Raw genomic sequence first — 19,751 nt, forward strand, 5'->3', positions numbered from 1 at the left:
CAATGTAGAAGTTTATTTTGCCAAGTTTAAGGACAATGTCTGGAAGGCATTAGGAGTTCCAGACCAGCCTGGCTAACATGGTGAAACCCTGTCTCTTACAAAAATACAAAAATTAGCCAGGTATGGTGGCGTGTGCCTGTAGTCCCAGCTACTCAGAAGGCTGAGGCAGGAGAATCTCTGGAACCTGGGAGGTGGAGACTGTAGTGAGCCAAGATCGCACCACTGCACTCCAGCCTGGGTGAGCAAGACTCCATCTGAAAAAACAACAACAACAATAAAACAAGGAGCAAGTAGGAGAAGAGTCAATTATATGTTTGAATGTTTGTCTAGTGCTCAGTGAATTGGCACTTTACATAAGGTAATGTGAACATAGAGTAGCTATCTTTCTGTGGGGATAGTTAACTTTTTATCTTCATCAGCTGAAATTTAAGACTTCATCAGATTAACATGTCTTTTTCAGTTTAAAACTTAAGATCCCACTAGGTTAAACAATTTCTAGTCCCTGCCATCTCAAAGTGGGCAATGAATCAAAAGGAGGCTTTAAGATAAACTGGACCCTAGATGCTCTTCCCTTTTCAATAACAGGAACTAATCCGATCAGTTCAGTTCAGCAAATAATAAATTTATTAGGTGTCTACAAGTACAAAATACTGAAAGCTGCTGCAGGGGATTATAAAGATGTGTAGGACACGAGCCCTGCCCTCAGAGAGCTTACAATCTAGGCAATTAGTCACACAGATAAGTTGTGATGGTGCCTTAAGTGACCTCAGCAGAATTCTTGAAAATGTTCATATTCTTCAGATTCTTCTCTTGTTAAATATGTATGGAATCCTTTCTACAGGGAAGCCAAACAATGGGAAAGAGACCTTTGGTGATATTCATTGGTGACCCTGACTCTGCTTGTGAGTCTCTTTCTGCTGTTGTACGTTCTTTTCATCTTCTCAGCATCGTTTCCTAACTGGACCTTCGTTTGGAGACAATCTCCATGCTTCCTGAACCTTCACCAGGGTTTCCTGTTTGGGAGTGGGTGGCTCAGTTGCAGTTTGGCCTTGGAATGATTTGCAGTCTGATTTTTTTTTCCTTCAGCAAATCGCTCTTTTGATTTTAGTTGATGCGAAAATGCCATGCTTTGCAATCTGAGGTTTTAAGGATGGGAGTGAGATGCAATATCAAGGAAGGCAGCTCAGACTTTTCCCTTACTTAAAACATTTAATAGTGCACTTATTGATTATATTCTGTACAGATATAGAGCAAGTTATAAACCTCTTCCTTTTATTTATTTATTTTTTCACTTAGACTGTATTCACGTAAAGTGTATTTACAGTAAGGGGAAAAAAAGCCTTGAGGTACAAAACCCAAAAGAATATCTGAGGTATAAATACAAATATATCTTAAATAATAATCTTTATCATGCTTTATCTATGTTTGAAAGCACAGTGGACATGTGGACATGTTTCTTAATAGAATGGTATATACAACATACAATCTTACAAATCTGGAAGCCATCAAAACTGAATATACAAGTATATCCTTCATGAGGAACACTGATATCCAAAATACTCAAATTTTAAAACTAATCTGACACCCTGCCCCAAAATTCTTCAAAGAACGTTTGAAATAACACTGAAAATGGTAACTAAATTATGTTATAACAAAATAAAAATCCTTCTTACAACTCTCATTCATACATTATTCACTTTTGATCCATACAAAATAAATGTACTAATACTGTCTTCTTGAGTCAATCCTTACCATTACAGTAAAACCTGAATAAAGACCACCCTTCTAAAAAACCGCATTGGTTTGGGTTGGTTTTCTTGTTGTTTTTTACTATGATTACTGTTTTTCATTATCACTTAAACATATTGCAAGGACATTCTAGAGGAAAAAAAAAAAAGAAATATAGAAAAAAATAAAATAAGACAAAAAGTAATAAAATCAGGAAACCTATTTGCTGATAAGAACAAATCCAATTAATAAACATCTGCAGCTTCCAGGAATGCCATTAACAACCAAGGGGAGGAAAAACGCCTTTTGTAGGTGGGTTAAATTTACAGGGATTTCTTTGGGACACACATAGTTTCCTATATTTCCATACACAGTGTCTTAAAGTGTTTCTGTTACAAACACAAAATGCAAAGAATTCTAACGGGGAAAGTTTCGATGCTTGATTTAAGAGTAAGTGTTACCGTATTCAGTTTTTACGTCTCCATTTCAAAACAAAACCAAAAACAAAACCCTGTGCATCAGAGCCAGTAAGGCTGGAGGGAGCAGTTCATCCCTGAACTAATCCATACTGGTTACAACTACATCATTATTTGCAATCAGGTCTAAAAATAAACTGCATCTGAAATGGGTGTCAGAGTCAATCTATTACAACCAAAGTACAGAAGACGTTGGTGGAGAAGGAATATGCTTAATAACTTGAAAAAGAAACCCCATAAATCGACAAGAGTGTTGGTCCCCCTTTCTGGGTGGATCCATGGGTAGTCAGATACTACAGGTTAAACTGAACCTGACGCATCAATCTCCTTCTTGGAGATGTCTCAGTGTGCCAGACACTGAATCCATCTTAGACATCTATTGCCATTCAACCCCAACAAACACATTCACACTCCTCTGTGCAAACCTTTCTTTGCTCATCTTGGTGAGAAAACACATCAAAGAGTACCAACTATTCCAGTGGATACACCAGTCCCTCAACATACTGCAGATAAAGCCACACAGGTACGCATACACCGATATCACAAGAGAATGAAGTATCTTCATTATCTTCCATAACGTATTTAAAGAGTTTTGCTTCTCAGAAGCAATCTGAAATAAGAATACAAATACATTTTTTTTTTGCACAGTCTTACATATTCCAGTCAAGGTCTATGAATACAGACCCTCAACAAACAGGAAGCAGCTTTTAAAAAGTATCAAATTGCTATAGTCAATTCCTACACTCCAGCTCCTAGTTTTCTTTGTTTCAGGATTAGACACAGAACCCATTCTTCAAGGACTGGCAAGGTTCTAGAAACAAACACCCTGGTGGTGGAAGCAGTTGCTTTGCTTCAGTGATCACCTAGACTTTGTGTCTTTGGTTTCAGTGTTCTGGTTACTGAAGGAGTCCCGGATCTTTACAACTTCGGCTGCACACAAATGTCCAAATGATTTTGTGTACCACTCTGGCATGTGGCCCCTATCAGAGAAAAGAAAAGCAGATGTATTATTTAAGTTAGAAAGCACTGAAATAAAGTGAGAAACATCTGTTTGCTAGTTCAAATGCATACAATCTATTATTTCCTGTGGCTCTGAATTCATGGCAGAGCTACCATATTTGCATTGCTTTAGAACCACATTTTCTAACGGATCCAAATTAGGAAGTGGTAGCGGAAAGACCAACAAACATGAAATGCTACTCTATAAACACCACTCTTCATGAAGTCACCAAGAAACAATGATGTGCTCATTTAAGCCATTTTTTGCATTAAACAAAAAGTCTGAATTTCCTCCATGACTCTCACCATGTAAAAAAATCAGAATCAGAACATACCTTAAGTCAGCTCTGCACATGTAGGTGAGTTTGGATTTTCCTGGCCCACAGGGTTCAATCAAATACCTGGACAAGAGCACGTTAACCCTTACACCCACCACAGGTGCCCGATCGTGATCCACAGAGGTTAGTAAAAGGGCACAGGCTCCTTTGGGCAAATTAGTCCTCCAGGTCCTGTAGAGACAAAACCAGAGGGGGAAATGATAGACTTTCATAGAAGTCAAATTTAAAATCATGCTTCACTCTTCACTCTGCAGTGGGCTGAGGGGTGAGGCTGTGTGACCCAGGTCTAGGTAAATGGCATCCTCTAAACTACTTGCTATGGTATACATGTGTTCCCCAAAAGCATGTACTAGAAACTGAATCCTCAATACAATAGTGTTGGGAGGTGGGGGCATAATGAGAGCTAGATTAATGCTAATTATAAACGAGCTTCAGGCTGGGTTCAATGGTTCACGCCTGTAATCCCGGCACTTACGGAAGCCGGGAAGCGAGGACCGTTTGAGCTCAGAAGTTTGAGACTAGCCTGGGCAACATAGTGAGATCTCATCTCTACTAAAAGTAAAAAAATATTAGCTGTGCGTGGTGGTGTGCCCTGTAGTTCCAGCTACTCAGGGGGCTGAGATGGTAGGATTGCGTAAGCGGTAATCATGCCACCGTACTCAAACTTATGCAACAGAGTGAGGCCTGTTATCTCAAAATAAATATATAAATAAAAATGGCTTGAGGCTGTACATTTGCTTTTTTGCTCTCCCTTACCCTCTCTTTGCCCTTCCACTATGGGATGACACAGCAAGAAGACCCTCACCAGGCTGGGCATGGTGGCTCATGCCTATTATCCCGGCACTTTGGGAGGTTGAGGTAGGAGAATTGCTTGAGCCCAGGAGTTTGAGACTAGCCTGGACAACATGGTAAAACAACGTCTCTACCAAAAGCAATAGTGATGGTGCATGCCTGTAGTTCCAGCTACTTGGGAGGCTAAGGTGGGAGGATTGCTTGAGCCTGGGAGGTGAAGGCTTCAGTAAGCCATGAGCGTGCCACTGAAGTCTAGCCTGATGACAGAGTGAAACCATGTCCCCCAATCAATCAGTCATCGATTAATCAGACAACTAGACGCAGCTCCTTGATCTTGGACTTCCCAGCTTTTAGAACCACGAACCAAATAAATATCTGTTCATCATAAATCACGCAGTCTGTGCTATTTTGTTAGAGCAGCATTACATGCACAAAGACACTCTTGTACAAGGACTCCTGAATGAGGAAATCTGTACAGAGCCGCTGTTACAGAGGCTTTATGTGCTCAGACAGTCTCCTCTTTGAAAAAACAGCCAATTTGAAGTGTAGCTTAAAACCATTTTTCTGTTTCAGAAATGTCTTGGAACACAGACACCTAAAGGGGCACTGGGTGTTTGAAAAGGTCTGGACTTCCAATGTGACATTTCCTCAAAGATTTTTGGAATTCTTTCAGTAATATCTCTAGAGAATTTATGAATTACACATAAATCAGCCTTAACCACATCTCCCTTGGGACTCAAATGTTATTTCCTGGCTTATTCATTCACTAGCTGTTTCTGACAAGAAAATCTATCCTAAAACGGGCAAAAAACTGCTACCAATGAGCATATTCATTGGAAGGCGACTTTCTTTCTGAGCTAATTTACTAAAGGGTGCAAACCATTCTCAGTGAGGAACATACTGCTAGAATAAACGTAGATCTGTTTTCTACATTGGAAGGTTATTCACTACTTTTCTGGAAGTATATATTTTGTTTTGTTTATTTAGAAACAAGATTTTGGTCTGTGGCCCAGGTCACAATACAGTGGCATGCCCACAGCTCACTGCAGTCTCAGACTCCTGGCTCAAAAGATACTCCTGCCTCAGCCTCCTGAGTAGCTAGGACTACAGGCATGTACCATGACATGTGGCTTTTTTTTTTTTAAGACAGAGTCTTGCTGTTCACTCAGGTTGGATGCAGTGGTGCAATCCTGGCTCACTGTAATCTCTGCCTCTTGGGTTCAAGCAATTCTCCTGGCTCAGCCTCCTGAGTAGCTGAGACCACAGGTGAATGCCACTATACCTGGCTAATTTTTTTGTATTTTTAGTAGAGATGGGGTTTCACCATGTTAGCCAGGGTGGTTTCGATCTCCTGACCTCGTGATCTGCCTGCCATGACCTCCCAAAGTGCTGGGATTACAGGCATGAGCCATCATGCCCAGCCAACACCTGGCTAATTAAAAATTTTTTTTTTTGTAGAGATAGGGTCTTGCTATATTGCCCAGGCTGGTCTTGAACTGGCCTCAAGTGATCCTCCTGCCTTGGCCTCCCAAAGTGCTGGGATTGCAGGTGTGAGCTACCATGCCTCTACTTTAAATAATTATACCATCTTGTAATGTGGAGTCATCCTTGTCACAAAAAACAATTTGGAAGCGCTCACCTTAAAACAACATAGTCCCGAGCGGGATGAGGTGCCATACTGTTTTGGACATACTGGTAAATTTCAGTTTGGCTGTCCAGGATTTCAATCACTTTTGAATCCAACAGGTCTACATCCCAGAGGTGCTGTTCTTTAAGTAGGCGCTTTAAGATTTCCTCAGGCACAGCAGGGACTTCAATGGTTGATCTCCAAAGCCTCAGAGGGGGTCCTTCACTCACCTGGAAAGAAGATGCGTATTTCAGTGCCAAGACAATCCATACACACTTACCAATTGTTAGTTGGATTAACAATTTTAGTTACATATAATCAATGTTAATTGATTTTATAAATCATATAAACAATACTATGTAATCAATATATAAATCAATATTAGGGGCTAATAAATCTATGACTTAAATAGGCTGCTGTCCCCAAGTATATTTAAGAGCAAGCCAGAAAGGCTGGGTGCAGTGGTTCATGCCTGTAATCCCAGCACTTTGGGAGGCCAAGGTGGGCAGATCACCTAAGGTCAGGAGTTTGAGACCAGCCTGGACAACATGGTGAAACCTGTCTCTACTAAAAATATGAAAATTATCCAGGCATGGTGGTAGGCACCTGTAAGTCCAGCTACTCGGGAGGCTGAGACAGGAGAATTGCTTGAACCCAGGAGGCAGGGTTTGCAGTGAGCCAAGATCATGCCATGGGGTAAGAAGAATACAACTCCATCTCAAAAACAAACAAAAAATGTATGACTTTTTTTTTTTTTTTTTTTTTTTTTTTTTTTTTTTTCTGGGACCTATAGCAGGGTGAATGCAATAAAGAAATATTAGTCATTGGGTGCAGTGGCTCACGCCTGTAATCTAGCACTTTGGGAGGTTGAAGCAGGCGGATCACAAGGTCAGGAGTTCGAGACCAGCCTGGCCAATATGGTAAAACCCCATCTCTATTAAAAATACAAAACTTAGCCAGGTGTGGTGGCGGGCACCTGTAGTCCCAGCTACTCAGGAGGCTGAGGCAGGAGAATAGCTTGAACCCAGGAGGCAGAGGTTGCAGTGAGCTGAGATCACACTGCTCTACTCCAGCCTGGGTGACAGAGTGAGACTCTGTTTCCAAAAAAAGAAAAAAGGAATATCATTCATTTGCACTCATTCCAAAGGCTGCAAGGCCATCCAGCCTACTCCCATTGTTTATTTATTTTCAAGATGGTAGAGATGACATCAACATATACCTCCTATGGACTTACTCTGCTGAGCCTTAAAAGATGCCTCTGCCCTCAAGAGGCTTATCTAACTGGAATTATTTCCCCCTAAGAGATTCCTGCCCTTAAAAGGCCAAGAGAACAGTAACTAACAACAGAGAAGTGTACAAAGGGATTCTGACCAAATTATGGAAAAACTGAAGCATGTCATAGGCTGTCCTAAAGCTCAATGCCATCAGCAAAGCAGTCTAGGGAAGTCTAGTTTAGTTCTGTAGAGCCAAAGGACTTCATTAGAAACAGCAGAAATCCTCTCCCAAGTGTTACACAAGACAGAAATCACTCTTCCTTTGCCAGGTTTCCACTCTCACCAGGGGAATCTGACTTACCGTGTGCCTAGCTCTACACAGGAGGGTGTGGGCTACAGATCCCCAGAGAGATTAGTTGGCAAAAGAGTGTTATCTCTGATGGACCCAAGCCCAACTCCTGGACTCAACCAGCTGACAACAGGATGAAGCCTTACCTTCTTATAGGACAGCTCCGCCTGCTCCGAAGTGGAGTAGCTGACCCAGCCTTTAAACTTCTCTTTGACTTCTTTAAACAGACCATCCACACAGTCCTGGAGGAAGTGTTGGTAGTCAGCTGAGTCATCATTACCCAGGTGCCCGAGTGCTTCTAGAGTGAGGGGCTTCAGCTCTTGTTCGGTATAGGAATTACGACATCGGCTCATTTCCTCAGGAACCTGTGAGGAATATGAGGAACAGAAAGGAGGTGAGTCCACCTGTACTCAATCTCAACGCCCATCAGTGGAAAATGCTGAGCAGAAACACGAGCCTGTCCTTAGGGTAGTACAGGCATCTTCCCACCGGAGGTTATCATGATGAATTCATGTGGTATCATGAGGATATGAACAGATCACCTCCATAAATATATCTGAAATCTTATTCCCATGTAAAGTCTTCTTCTTTGGTAAGTTAGAGTAGGGGAAGTGAATTACATTGACCAAAGCAGGTTTCTCAGATACAGAAGTTTAATTCCAGACAATCCAGACAATCTTTCTTTTTGACACAGGGTCTTCTCACTCTGTTACCCAGGCTGGAGTGCAGTGGCAGAATTTTGACTCACTACAACCTCCACCTCCCTGAGCTCAGGTGATCCTCCCACCTCAGCCTCCCAAGTAACTGAGACTACAGGTGCACACCATGACACCCAGCTAATTTTAAAATTATTTTTGTAGAGATATGGTCTCACCATGTTGCTCTGGTTTGTCACGAACTCCTGAACTCAAGTGATCCACCCGCCTTGGCCTCCCAAAGTGTTAGAATTACAGGCATGAACCACTGCGCCCAGACGCTTTTGCTTTTTAAGTAAAGGGACCACTTCATTAAACATGATTAACTCTATCTGATGCATTATAATAAATGTAAATAAGATATTCTCAGGCTATTTATACCACCTCCAGCTGTGGAAAAGGTCTTCAGGTAAGACATGAACAAGTTATCAAGACTAAGACTTTGGACCTATTCACATTATCCTTAATAAAGGGGCCAAATGGTCAGGTGTGGTAGCTCACACCTATAATTCCAGCACTTTGGGAGGCTGAGGCAGGATCACAAGGTCAGGAGTTCGAGACCAGCCTGACCATCATGGTGAAACCCCATCTGTACTAAAAATACAAAAACTTAGCCGGGTATGGTGGCAGGTGCCTGTAATCCCAGCTACTCAGGAGGCTTAGGAGAATTGCTTGAGCCTGGGAGTTAGAGGTTGCAGTGAGCTGAGATCATGCCAGTGCACATCAGCCTGGGTGACAGAGTAAGACTCCAACTCAAAAAATGAATAAATAAATAAAAATTAAGGGACTAACCTTCTCAATTCCTTACCTGGAAAAGTTTCTTGCACTCAGCAATCATATGGGCCAGCCCCTGAGTGGCAGCTAGGTTTTCATTCAAATCTTTCTGATCTGGTTTTCCCAAACTTTGTTTTCTTTGCATTACCCTAGGTAGAAGGAACACAAGAGGGGAACAGTTCAACTACCATAGTATTTATATATTTTTCGTCAAGGTATTATTCAAGGAAACTCAAAGGAGAGAGGAAAAAAAACAAACAACAAAAAAAAAACATTTCACTGAACCCTGCTTATTGTTAAGTGGATTAACAGCGCTTTTACTTTGGTCACCAGAGTTTTGTCAACAACACACAAAAAACATTAAAGAGATATGCTCTTGATGAAATCCAGGTGATTAAAGCCATTTTGTTAAATAGGTTCCTATTCAGAATAGGACAGCTCATAAGGCCTGTGTTTGCATGTGGGGGAGCAGCTTCTTCTGAGGAGCATGGGAAAGGAGTCCATAGGAGTTGGAGTAAAGGGTGTCACTGTCTTTACCTGCCTGAATACACAGCCCCCTTACCCTACAGGTGAGGGCTAAGTCCATTGCTTCCTTGAGGTTTTGTCCTCATCTTATTTGATCTCTCACTTCTACTCATCTTTAGTTCTCTGTCCTCCTGTGTGCCAGAATGCCCCAGTCAGCTTTTAAGAACTCTTTAAATATGGCTGGGCGTGGTGGGTCACGCTTTCCTAAGCCTGTAATCCCAGAACTTTGGGAGACCAAGGTGGGTGGATCACAAGGTCAGGAGTTCAACCCGCCTGGCCAACATGGTGAAACTCCATCTCCACTAAAAATACAGAAATTAGCCAGGTGTGGTGGCACATGCCTGTAGTTCCAGCTACTTGGGAAGCGGAGGCAGCAGAATGCCTTGAACCCAGGAGGCAGAGGTTGCAGTTAGCTGAGATCGTGCTACCGCAGTCCAGCCTGGGTGACAGAGCTAGATACTGTCTCAGAAAGAACTATTTAAACATACATATAAACACTGTATAACTTTCAGAAGCAAACTAACCTTCACTAGCATAACTAGGCACCAAACCTGTAGCTAAGAAATATTTTCCAAGTTTCTTTAGAGCTCAGGAAAAGTATTAGTTGGATGGATTTAGTCTGTGGAGGTTAAGTCCAGCGAGACTATTTTGTCATGCACTTCAATAGACCAGTCTCAGGTACGTCTTTATTGGCAATGTGAGAATGGACTAATACAACAGTCTAACTTTCTTGCTTGTTTCAGAAAAAGTCCCATGCAATCCGTACCTGGGAGAGGAATTCTCTCTCTTCAGGGTGTTGAGATGGAAGAGGGAAGGCGCCAAGCACACAGCCAGGTTGGTTGGGGTCATCTGGTTTTCTTTTACGGCTGCTGTGACATCGCTCAAGAAATAAAGCAGGGTCTGCAGAACCTCCCGGTTCTCATCAGGCAGCAGCATGATGGCAGCCTTGATGGCCTGCAGGCGCTGGTCCTTGGGCACATCTGCATGACAGCAGCACTTTCCCCATCAGCTTGGTGAATTCACATGGACATTGCAAGGAAATGTCCCAAGGCAAATGTCAGCATCAAATACCTCAGCCCAGTACTGAACAAGCGCTTGTAGAAAGTGTACTAGAGGTTAATACGGTAAAAATTATGAATTGCCACCAGCATCACCACCCTCAAGTATTTCCTGCCTTGTGGAGGAGTGAGAAAAAATTTTTCAACACCCACAATACCTAAACACTCCTAAATCCACCTCAAGAGTCTGGCTCCAGAGGATGCCTGTTCTTCTAGTTTACGTAACAGGTTTTTCTTTCCTAAGCATGAAAAAAAAAAAAAAAAATCCCTAATTTACCAATCTCAGTAACGGAACACACTCTATACTTATACTTTTGTTTAGTGTCAATGAAAAATCTTATCTGAGAAATGTATAAGAAGGTAAGAATGGCGATCTCTCAGCCTTGACTACAAAATGTTCAGTATCTCTGGAGATTTTCATGAGTTTAACTAATTTGCTCATTCTTGAAATGGGACAAGTAAGCTGCTAAAATATTCAGTTCTGATCTGAATTGAACCAAAAATATTCAGTTCAATTAATACATGTAATACCTTGAATGAGCAATTTCTTAAGTTTTAAAAAGCATGCTTGAGAGGCTGTTATAAAAATGCACATGAATATGCAAACATATAAAAATGTAAATAAACCTATAAATCATCTACTTGTAGAAAATGCTGAACCCCATCTTCAGGTCTCCTTGAATAGACAACTTTTTTAAAGAACATGTGGTGGAAAAATCAAGTCACTCAAATGCAGCTCCATAGGACAAATTGATTAAACAGCTCCATGGTAACAACACATAACAAATACCTTGGTGAGGAAAATGTGACCTGTGTTTTTATAAAATATGAAAGAATGAAACAACTAATGAAATAATCCAGACCAGCTCCATTTCTCATAAAGTCCACCGTGCCAGTTCTAGAGACAATTTGCGCGCTAAGAGAGGCTGCTTTTAAATTACATTGCTGTAATACCACACTGAGCCAAGAAAAACACAAGGCTGTAAAAGCTATGATCCTGATTTTGATCATTAATTTAGACAACTGTTTTCTTTAAGCTTTACATAAAAGTGAGAAGGGCATGGGTATTGTTTTACCAAGTATTTCTGGCAGAGACTGGGATGAATAACAGAAAAAGATTATTTACTCATTTTACAGCAAGATAAAACACATAGACACTTGTGAAATTTTAAAACCAACAGCCTGCAAGAGGAACATGAAGCAACTAAACTTTCTGTAGACAAGGTAGAGACAGAAAGAGATCTTGGTACCTGATCTTTATCTGAGCATCTTAGATAACACTGTTCTAGAAACTAATCAAAGCCTAACTTGGGTCTGCTGGTAAAAATCTACAATCGCATCAGTCATTAGAGACTGGGAAATTTATTTTCACATCATTCATTTTTTTTTTTTTTTTCTGATGTAGTCTCGCTCTGTCGCCCAGGCTGAGTGCAGTGGCACAATCTCAGCTCACTGCAACCTCCGCCTCCCAGGTTCAAGCGATTCTCCTGCGTCAGCCTCCCAAGTAGTGGAGATTACAGGTGAGTGCCACCATACCTGGCTAATTTTTGTATTTTTAGTAGGAGACAGGGTTTCACTATGTTGGTCAGGCTGCTCTCAAACTCCTGACCTTGTCATCCCCCTACCCCCCAGCCTTGGTATCCCAAAGTGCTGGGATTACAGGCGTGAGCCACCGTGCCTGGCCACTGCACCATTCAATAACTAACAAGAAACCTGTTCCACAAACACGGGGGCAAGGAAGAAAATGATGACATGGGTTTTCAAGAGGTCACCATGCAGGTCCTCTTGTCAAAAGAACACCATCAAGGCTGGGCACAGTGGCTCACCCCTGTAATCCTAGCACTTTGGGAGGCCAAGGTGGGAGGATCACTTGAGGTCAGGAGTTCGAGACCAGCCTGAAACCCCACCTCTACTAAAAATACAAAAATTAGCTGGGTGTGGTGGCACACTCCTGTAATCCCAGCTACTTGGGAGGCTGAGGTGGGAGAATTGCTTGAACCTGGGAGGCAGAGGTTGCAGTGAGCTGAGATCATGCTACCACACTCCAGCCTGGGTGACAGAATGAGACTCTGTCTCAAAAAAAAAAAAAAAGAAAAAAGAAAAGAAAGAAAGAAAAAGAAAAAAGAATGCTATCAAGGAAAGCTTCCATTGGTCCCATTTTTCCCCAATGCCAACAAAGTTAAGATCAAAGGACACTCACATTGGTAGATCTGTAGAAAAGTTTCTGAGAGTTTGTTTGTCATTAGTGGCTCAGGAAGATCTCGAAAATACTGCTTCAACATGTCTGCCACGTCATAAGCAGACTGTCCTTCGTAGTTGACACAGTCTATGGCACCCTCATTCATCTGACGCAAAGCCTGAATCCGGGACTTGACCCCCGATTTTCTGAAGAGCCCAACCTTTTGGAAGAACAACACTTTGTGTTGGGTACATTAACATGGAAGCAGTGTTTACACCACACAACTAGAAGCAGCTGCATGCAGTCCAAGCTCCCCTGAGTACACGAATCCGCAGGCAGCACTCTCACCTGATCCAAACAATGGTTCCGGAGGTAGCGCATGGCCTGCTGGATGCTCTGAGGCAATGGTTGTCCTGTGCGCTGCACGTTGACCGTCAGAGGGACCCCAAACACACTCCGGTCCTTGTAGTCTGGAACCTTGATCCTTTTCATGAACTTGGGCATGGCCCTGTTAAAGAACACACGAGATGGTTGTGTTGGATGGGGAACATGTTTGCTCGTCTGTCTACACTTGTCCACTTCTGTAGGTAAACCCTGGGGGCTCCAGATCTGTACCATATCGGTGGTTATTTAAATGTAAACTAAACAAAATGACAAATTCAGTTCCCCAGTGGTACTGGCCACACTTCAGGTGCTCCTTAGTCTTTTGTTGCCAGTCCCCACTGTTTTGGCCTGTGTAGATAAAGAACACTTCTATCATGCAGACAGACAGTTCTCCAGGACAGTGTTGTTCTAGATTTTCTAAGAGCTGGGCTTGTGAGGTCCAGTCTCATTTCCTCAGGTGGGAATGTCCTTCCACCTTGAACCTGGAGAATTGGGGTCTACAGTCGTAAGGAAGCTGATGGATTTCCTTATAGAATGGTGGTATAGGAAGGAAGAAGCAGAAAACAACATACAATATCCTAATTAGGTGCTTCTGATAGAGTGTGAAAAACAAAGTCCCTTTTGTCTTGAAAAAAAGGTTAAGAATCACTTCTGACTTCTTGATGAGATCCAAAGCATTTAGGGTCAAAAGGCGCAGGTAATACATGATGGGAAAACAGCAATGAGAGCCTGATACACTGAGAGCCAACTCAACAGTGAATGACCTGAAGTCAAAATAAATTCTCCTGCTAATGACCTGGGAGAACATAACATCTTTAGGTTTCTAAAGGAAGATGGAAAAGGAACAATGGGGGTTTTGTGAGTCAACCCCAGGACCCCAGCCTCCCCAGTGTCCTGAAACCAAGTCCACCCCAGCAGTATACGCAACAGCAGGAAACCCATGTTATGTATTTCAGGCTGTCAAGCAGAAATTCCAGCTCTCCAAATGACCTCTCTCAATGGGACCCGAAAGGGCAAGGCCAAACAGGAAAAGAACCTTGTGTAGGATTCCTCCCTGCTCCACAGATCCCACAATGTGAGGCTTTTACAGTTGGTTTTGAGTCACTGGAAACGCTGACTAGAACCCAAGAAGTATTATGGACTTTCAGATTCTTGAGGGTTTGGTGGGTTGGGGGGGTGGGCAACTCAGAGATGAGAATCTAAAATATGCAGTTTTAAATAGCCAGCAGGGAAAATATTACTCTAAGCACAGAGGAACTCCAGAGAAGACAGACCACTTTGACTTTTGAATGCTCACCAGCAGCCATGACATGTTACTGTTTATAGCTCCAGGAAAGGTAAAAAGAAAGAGCAGAGTTAAGTTTGTATTTCCATACAGTTAAGTATATGGTATCATGCCTATAAGTGTGTATAATACTCGCTTTGTCGGGGGAGAACAGCCTGGCGGCGGAATGTGAAAAGAACACATTACGATCCCCACCGAGAATCTGAAGCATGTGAGGATAAACCGGTCAATACTTATTTCTGTCATTCAGAACAAACAACTTCTGTATTTAGCAAGGCTCACATAATAACAGCCTTTGAACAGGAGGTACTTTGATGCTGAAGTTAAATCCACTAAGAGTCCTAAGGACAGGAGGAGCTGGAGACAGAAAGCACATTTTCCTTGCTTTGCTGACTTCTCAGGCAACGTGGGCTTGCTACGGAGCACTGCTAATGAAATGGGTGGCTTCTCCATTTTTATCAAAATGCAGTAGTTGTGCAACTGGATGATAAACACTCAGATTACTGAAAAGAATTTAAGGATTCCCAGCTGACACTGAAAAATGCACTGAGATGTCAATCTAGAAACATTTCTCTGCCTTGCACTGATAGTAGAAAAATTAAGATGTACCCAGATTAGGTGATATCCATGACCCCATCTAGCCTTAGAGCCTACCCTCACATTCTACATACTAAGGAACTATACTGTTCAAAGTAATTATCAACAATTCGTACAATGCATTTCATCTCTACATTTGAGTCTAAAATATGTTAGAGTAGTGAATTCCTTAAAATAATTATTCACTGTTGGAGGGTCTTTGCTAGAAAAAAATGTAACCAGAATTCTTTAGCACAGGTAGAATTTTTTTACTGATGCTACAAATATTCACACCTAAAATGATTCTTTTTTTTTTTTTTTTTTTTTTTTGAGACAGGGTCTCACTCTGTTGCTCAGGCTGGAGTGGAATAGCCTTATCTTGGGCTCACTGCAGCCTCCACCTCCTGGGTTCAAGGGACTCTCATACCTCAGCTTCCCCAGTAGCTGGGATTACAGGTGTGTACCACCACACCCTAATAGTTTTTGTATTTTTAGTAGAGATGGGGTTTCGCCATGTTAGCCAGGCTGGTCTCAAACTCCTGGCCTCGTGTCATCCACCTGCCTCAGCCTCCCAAAATGCTGGGATTATAGGCCTGAGCCACTGCTCCTGCCCCAAAATGATTTCTAAAAAGAGGCATGAATAGGGTTATACGGCCAGGTACTGTAAATCAAGAATTTCAAAGATGGTCTCATTAAATCTTAATGTTTTTCTTTCCTTCCGTCCAAAAATATGATCTGATACTGTGCATATATTTACCTATAGTGTTTTATTTCTGACATTGGGAAGGAGGTACCTATACCATGTGATGCAAGAGTCATGTATTCTTACTCCCATCAACTGGCATCAGAGAGTTGAAAACTCAATCAACTTCAACTAACCCACACTGATAATTTCCTGTCTCCACTGGCTTCAGCATTATCAAATGTGGTCTCAAGAATGTAGAGTAGCTGGGGTGGTGGCTCACGCCTAAAATTCCAGCAATTTGGGAGGCCTAGGTGGGTGGATCCCTTGAGCCCAAGAGTTCAAGACCAGCCTGGTCAACATGGTGAAACCCCATCTCTACAAAAATGGAAAAAAATACAACTAGCTGGGTATGGTGGAGAGCAACTGTACTCCTACCTACTCAGGAGTCCAGCTACTCTGGAGCCTGAGGCAAGAGAATCACTTAAGCCCGGGAGGTCAAGGCTGCAGTGAGCCAAGATCGTACCACTGCACTGCACTCCAGCCTAGGTGACCCTGTCTCAAAAAAAAAAAAAAAAAGAAAAAAAAAAGAAAAAAAGACAGATAATGATTGCCATAGGATGACAGATGAAATACTGAAATATATTAATAAAGGAGAGAAGTGTCATTTTCTTAATATGGGAACAAACTCAAGGAGTTGACCAAAAAATATCATTTTCAATAACAGTTGACTGATTAATTAAACTCTTACCAGCTAAAACCATGCTTGTTAGAAGGTGTGTATTTCTCCAGCAGGGCTGTTAGCTTTAGGAGTGAGTATTTCTGCAGCAGGTTCATCTGGGCCACAGACTGGCAGTTGATCTGTAGTGATATAGAGTTTAGGCTTGGCCGATGTGAGCTCTGGAAACTGTGCCATCTCAGTCGGTGCCTATGAGAGAAGAGGAGAGGAAAGTGAACCTGAAGGCTTTTTATTTGATTTGATTTATTTTATTTTTTCTGAAACAGAATCTTGCTCTGTTGCCCAGGTTCGAGTGCAGTGGTGCCATCATAGCTCACTGCAGCCACTAACTCCTGTGCTCAAGTGATCCTCCTGCCTCAGCCTCCTGAATAGCCAGGACTACAGGCCTGTGCTAACACGTCTTGCTCATTTTTAAATGTTTTTGTAGAGATGGCGTCTCCAGTCTGTTCTCAAACTCTTGGCCTCAAGTGATCCTCCCACCTCAGCCTCCCAAAGTATTGGATTACAAGTGTGAGCCACTGCGCCTGGACCAAAGGCTTTTGAATAGGTAGAAGCAACATTAGCAATGTGTTGCTTGCTGGCATCTTGTCTTAGGAACTGAGAGGACTTGATTTCTATTCCATACTTTTATCCCCATTATGGTAAAATGTACACAATATAAAGTGTACCAATTTCACCATTTTTAAGTGTACAATTCAGTGGTATTAGGTTCATTCTCATTGTGTGACCATCTACAGAACTTTTTTTTTTTTTTTTTTTTTTTTTGAGATGGAGTCTTGCTCTGTCACCAGGGCTGGAGTGTAGTGGCATGATCTTGGCTCACTGTAACCTCTGCCTCCCAGGCTCAAGTGATTCTCCTGCCTCAGCCTCCCAAGTAGCTGGGATTACAGGTGCCCAGCTAATTTTTTGTACTTTTAGTAGAGCCAGGGTTTCACCATGTTGGCCAGGCTGGTCTTGAACTCCTGACCTTGTGATTTGTCCCCCTTGGCCTCCCAGTCCAGAACTTTTTTCATCTTCCCCAACCAGAACTTCATACTCAATCATATCCATTTTTTGAATTTTGGTACTTTGACACCTTCCTTAGGAAGGGGCCTGGCTAAGAATGCCAGACTCAATCCCATGTCCTCCCACAGAACAGGCAGAGACAATCTCTTCCTGACCCCCAGTGTCCCAAACCTAGAGGGAGGAGAGAAGTTCTTACCTGTTGGACCTGGTTAGGGATGCCCCAACTCCAGAATCCCTTCTTTCTGGGATGTCCGAGGGCTCTTCCGGTTCATTCAGGGAGTTGCCTGTGCTGTCCAGGTCACTGGGTGTAGTTCGGTCGTTGTCTACATCCAAGTGTATCTGTTTTGGAGAGGATGGGCAGGGAGAGATCGAGTCCAGGGCTGAGTCTGAGTCTCCCTCATCGGAAAACTTCTCTGACCATTGATTGACTATCCGCTGCATCCCCTTGACGTGGTAGAGGATGTCGTCCAGCTCGGGGAAGATGTCCTCGTTCTCCAGATCTGCCAGGTCCCCTGAACTGGAGTAGAGGATGGAGCCCGGCACGTTGTCGTAGATGCTCAGGCGGCTGCTCATGGAGCTGGAGGAATTGCGCCTCTTCAGTTCCTTGGGGCTGTCGCTGCTGTTTTCCCTCCTGAGGCTGATGTGGCCAGGGCCGTGGAAGCTTCCCGTCCTCCAGTTCACAGAGCCGTTATTCCCCGACGAGGAGAAACTGCCATTGGTGAGAGCCTTGGGGAAAGTGCCAGGCTTGTGATCTTCTGGGATGTAGAACACCGTGTCCTCTGGGTAGCTCTCGCGGTTCTTAAAGTTCTGCTCCATCACGTTGTTAAATGTTGACTGATTGAAAGGATCGAAGCCCTCCAAGTACATGCCCACCCGCTTGTTGCAGGCACTGAGGCTCCGGGTCCTGGTAACAGGGCTGGGCGTGCTGACGGCACTGCTGGTCTCCGACTGGCTGCTGCTGCTGCTGGTCTGAGTGGAGTTGGAAACGCTCCTCTTTCGTACCATCGGGACATTGATGCGGTTGCCGTTGAGGGCGGAGATCTCCACGCAGTTGAGCTGCTTCAGCTTCTCCTCATCCACCCCCTCTTGCAGGATGGGCCCGCTGATGATCAGCCCCAGCTTCGAAGGCGCTTTGTGCTTGCTGTGGTGGGAGCCCTTGAGCTTCAGGCTCTCCATCCGTTTCAGCAGACTGCGCGTCTTGGACTTGGCAGTTTTCTCATGGCCTTTCATGCTGAAGCTGAAGCTGGACAGTTCCTTGGGAGAAGGCAGGCTGCCGAAAGAGTCGTCATTGCCTGCCAAGTTGCTGGAGGAGCAAATGCTGATGACGGAGTTAGTCCGGGGGGTGGCGGTGTCCTCGCTGGGGGGCGCGTGGCTGGGGAGGCTGCCAGTGCTGCTGAGGCTGAGGACGGAAGACACCTCCTGGCGCTCGCTGAGGTCCATCAGTGCGCCTCCGGGGCTTGCTGCATCCTTTGGGTGGGAGTCGTCTGGGGACCCAGGGACTGGGTCCTGCTTTGGAGAAAAGACATCAAACTCTTCAAGCCGGGACCACCTCTTGCTGTCCCTTTGGAAAGTCCATTTGCCACTGATGGCACAAGGCTCATCCTCATCTGAATCATCACTCTGCAAAGACAGAAAGAAGCCATTCAAGCACTGGGCTGGCAGCCAGCAGGGTGCAGGGCATGAGCTAAGGGCCAGGCAGCCAGGAGGCTGCTCATAATATGCTACTAGTGTCAATTTCCCACGTGTACTTTATTTTAATTTAATTTATTTATTTATTTAAGAAATAGGGTCTCAGTCTGTTGACCAGGTGTGAGTGCAGTGGCATGATCACAGCTTACTGCAGCCTCAAATTCCTGGTCTCAATTGATCCTCCCACCTCAGCCTACCTAGTAGCTGGGACTACAGGCAGGTGCCAACATACCCAGCTAATTTTTTTTTTGTTGTTGTTTGATAGAGGTGGGGTCTTGCTATGTTGCCCAGGCTAGTTCTGTACTCCTGACCTCAAGTTATCCTCCCACCTGTGCCTCCCAATGAGCTACAGTGCCCAACCCCACTTACATATTCTTTTCCTTTTTTAAATTTTTTGTAAAGAGGAGGTCTTACTATGTTGCCTAGGCTAGTCTCAAACTTCTGGCCTCAAACAATCCTCCCACCCGGGCCTCCCAAAGTGTTGGGATTACAGGCATAAGCCACAGTGCCCAGCAATTTTTTTTTTTAATAACAAAGGCATATTTAAAGAATTTAACAGGAGAGTGCCTAACCAAATGTTGCAAGTTTATTAAGAGTTATTTTATGGAAACTCTGGGATCTATAGGCTGTTCTTTAA

General features: G+C 43.4%; 1 protein-coding gene across 7 annotated transcripts in view; it reads right to left on the reverse strand.

Annotated features, from left to right (window-relative positions):
- Positions 1-601: 601 nt before the first annotated feature.
- The window catches only part of DLC1 (DLC1 Rho GTPase activating protein), a 523,653-nt gene continuing 504,503 nt past the window's right edge, over positions 602-19,751 (reverse strand). For all 7 annotated transcript variants that reach the window (XM_074383938.1, XM_074383936.1, XM_074383937.1 and 4 more), the window contains 10 exons: positions 17,622-19,045; positions 16,433-16,609; positions 13,103-13,262; positions 12,776-12,974; positions 10,284-10,497; positions 9,027-9,141; positions 7,670-7,888; positions 5,973-6,190; positions 3,539-3,712; positions 602-3,184 (listed from right to left, as the gene is read on the reverse strand). In XM_074383938.1, the coding sequence (XP_074240039.1) occupies positions 3,064-3,184; positions 3,539-3,712; positions 5,973-6,190; positions 7,670-7,888; positions 9,027-9,141; positions 10,284-10,497; positions 12,776-12,974; positions 13,103-13,262; positions 16,433-16,609; positions 17,622-19,045 (3,021 nt within the window). In that variant the 3' untranslated portion in view covers positions 602-3,063. The remainder of the gene's footprint in view (positions 3,185-3,538; positions 3,713-5,972; positions 6,191-7,669; positions 7,889-9,026; positions 9,142-10,283; positions 10,498-12,775; positions 12,975-13,102; positions 13,263-16,432; positions 16,610-17,621; positions 19,046-19,751) is intronic.

Source organism: Saimiri boliviensis, chromosome 13 (genome assembly GCF_048565385.1).
Source record: "Saimiri boliviensis isolate mSaiBol1 chromosome 13, mSaiBol1.pri, whole genome shotgun sequence".
Taxonomy (NCBI): domain Eukaryota; kingdom Metazoa; phylum Chordata; class Mammalia; order Primates; family Cebidae; genus Saimiri; species Saimiri boliviensis.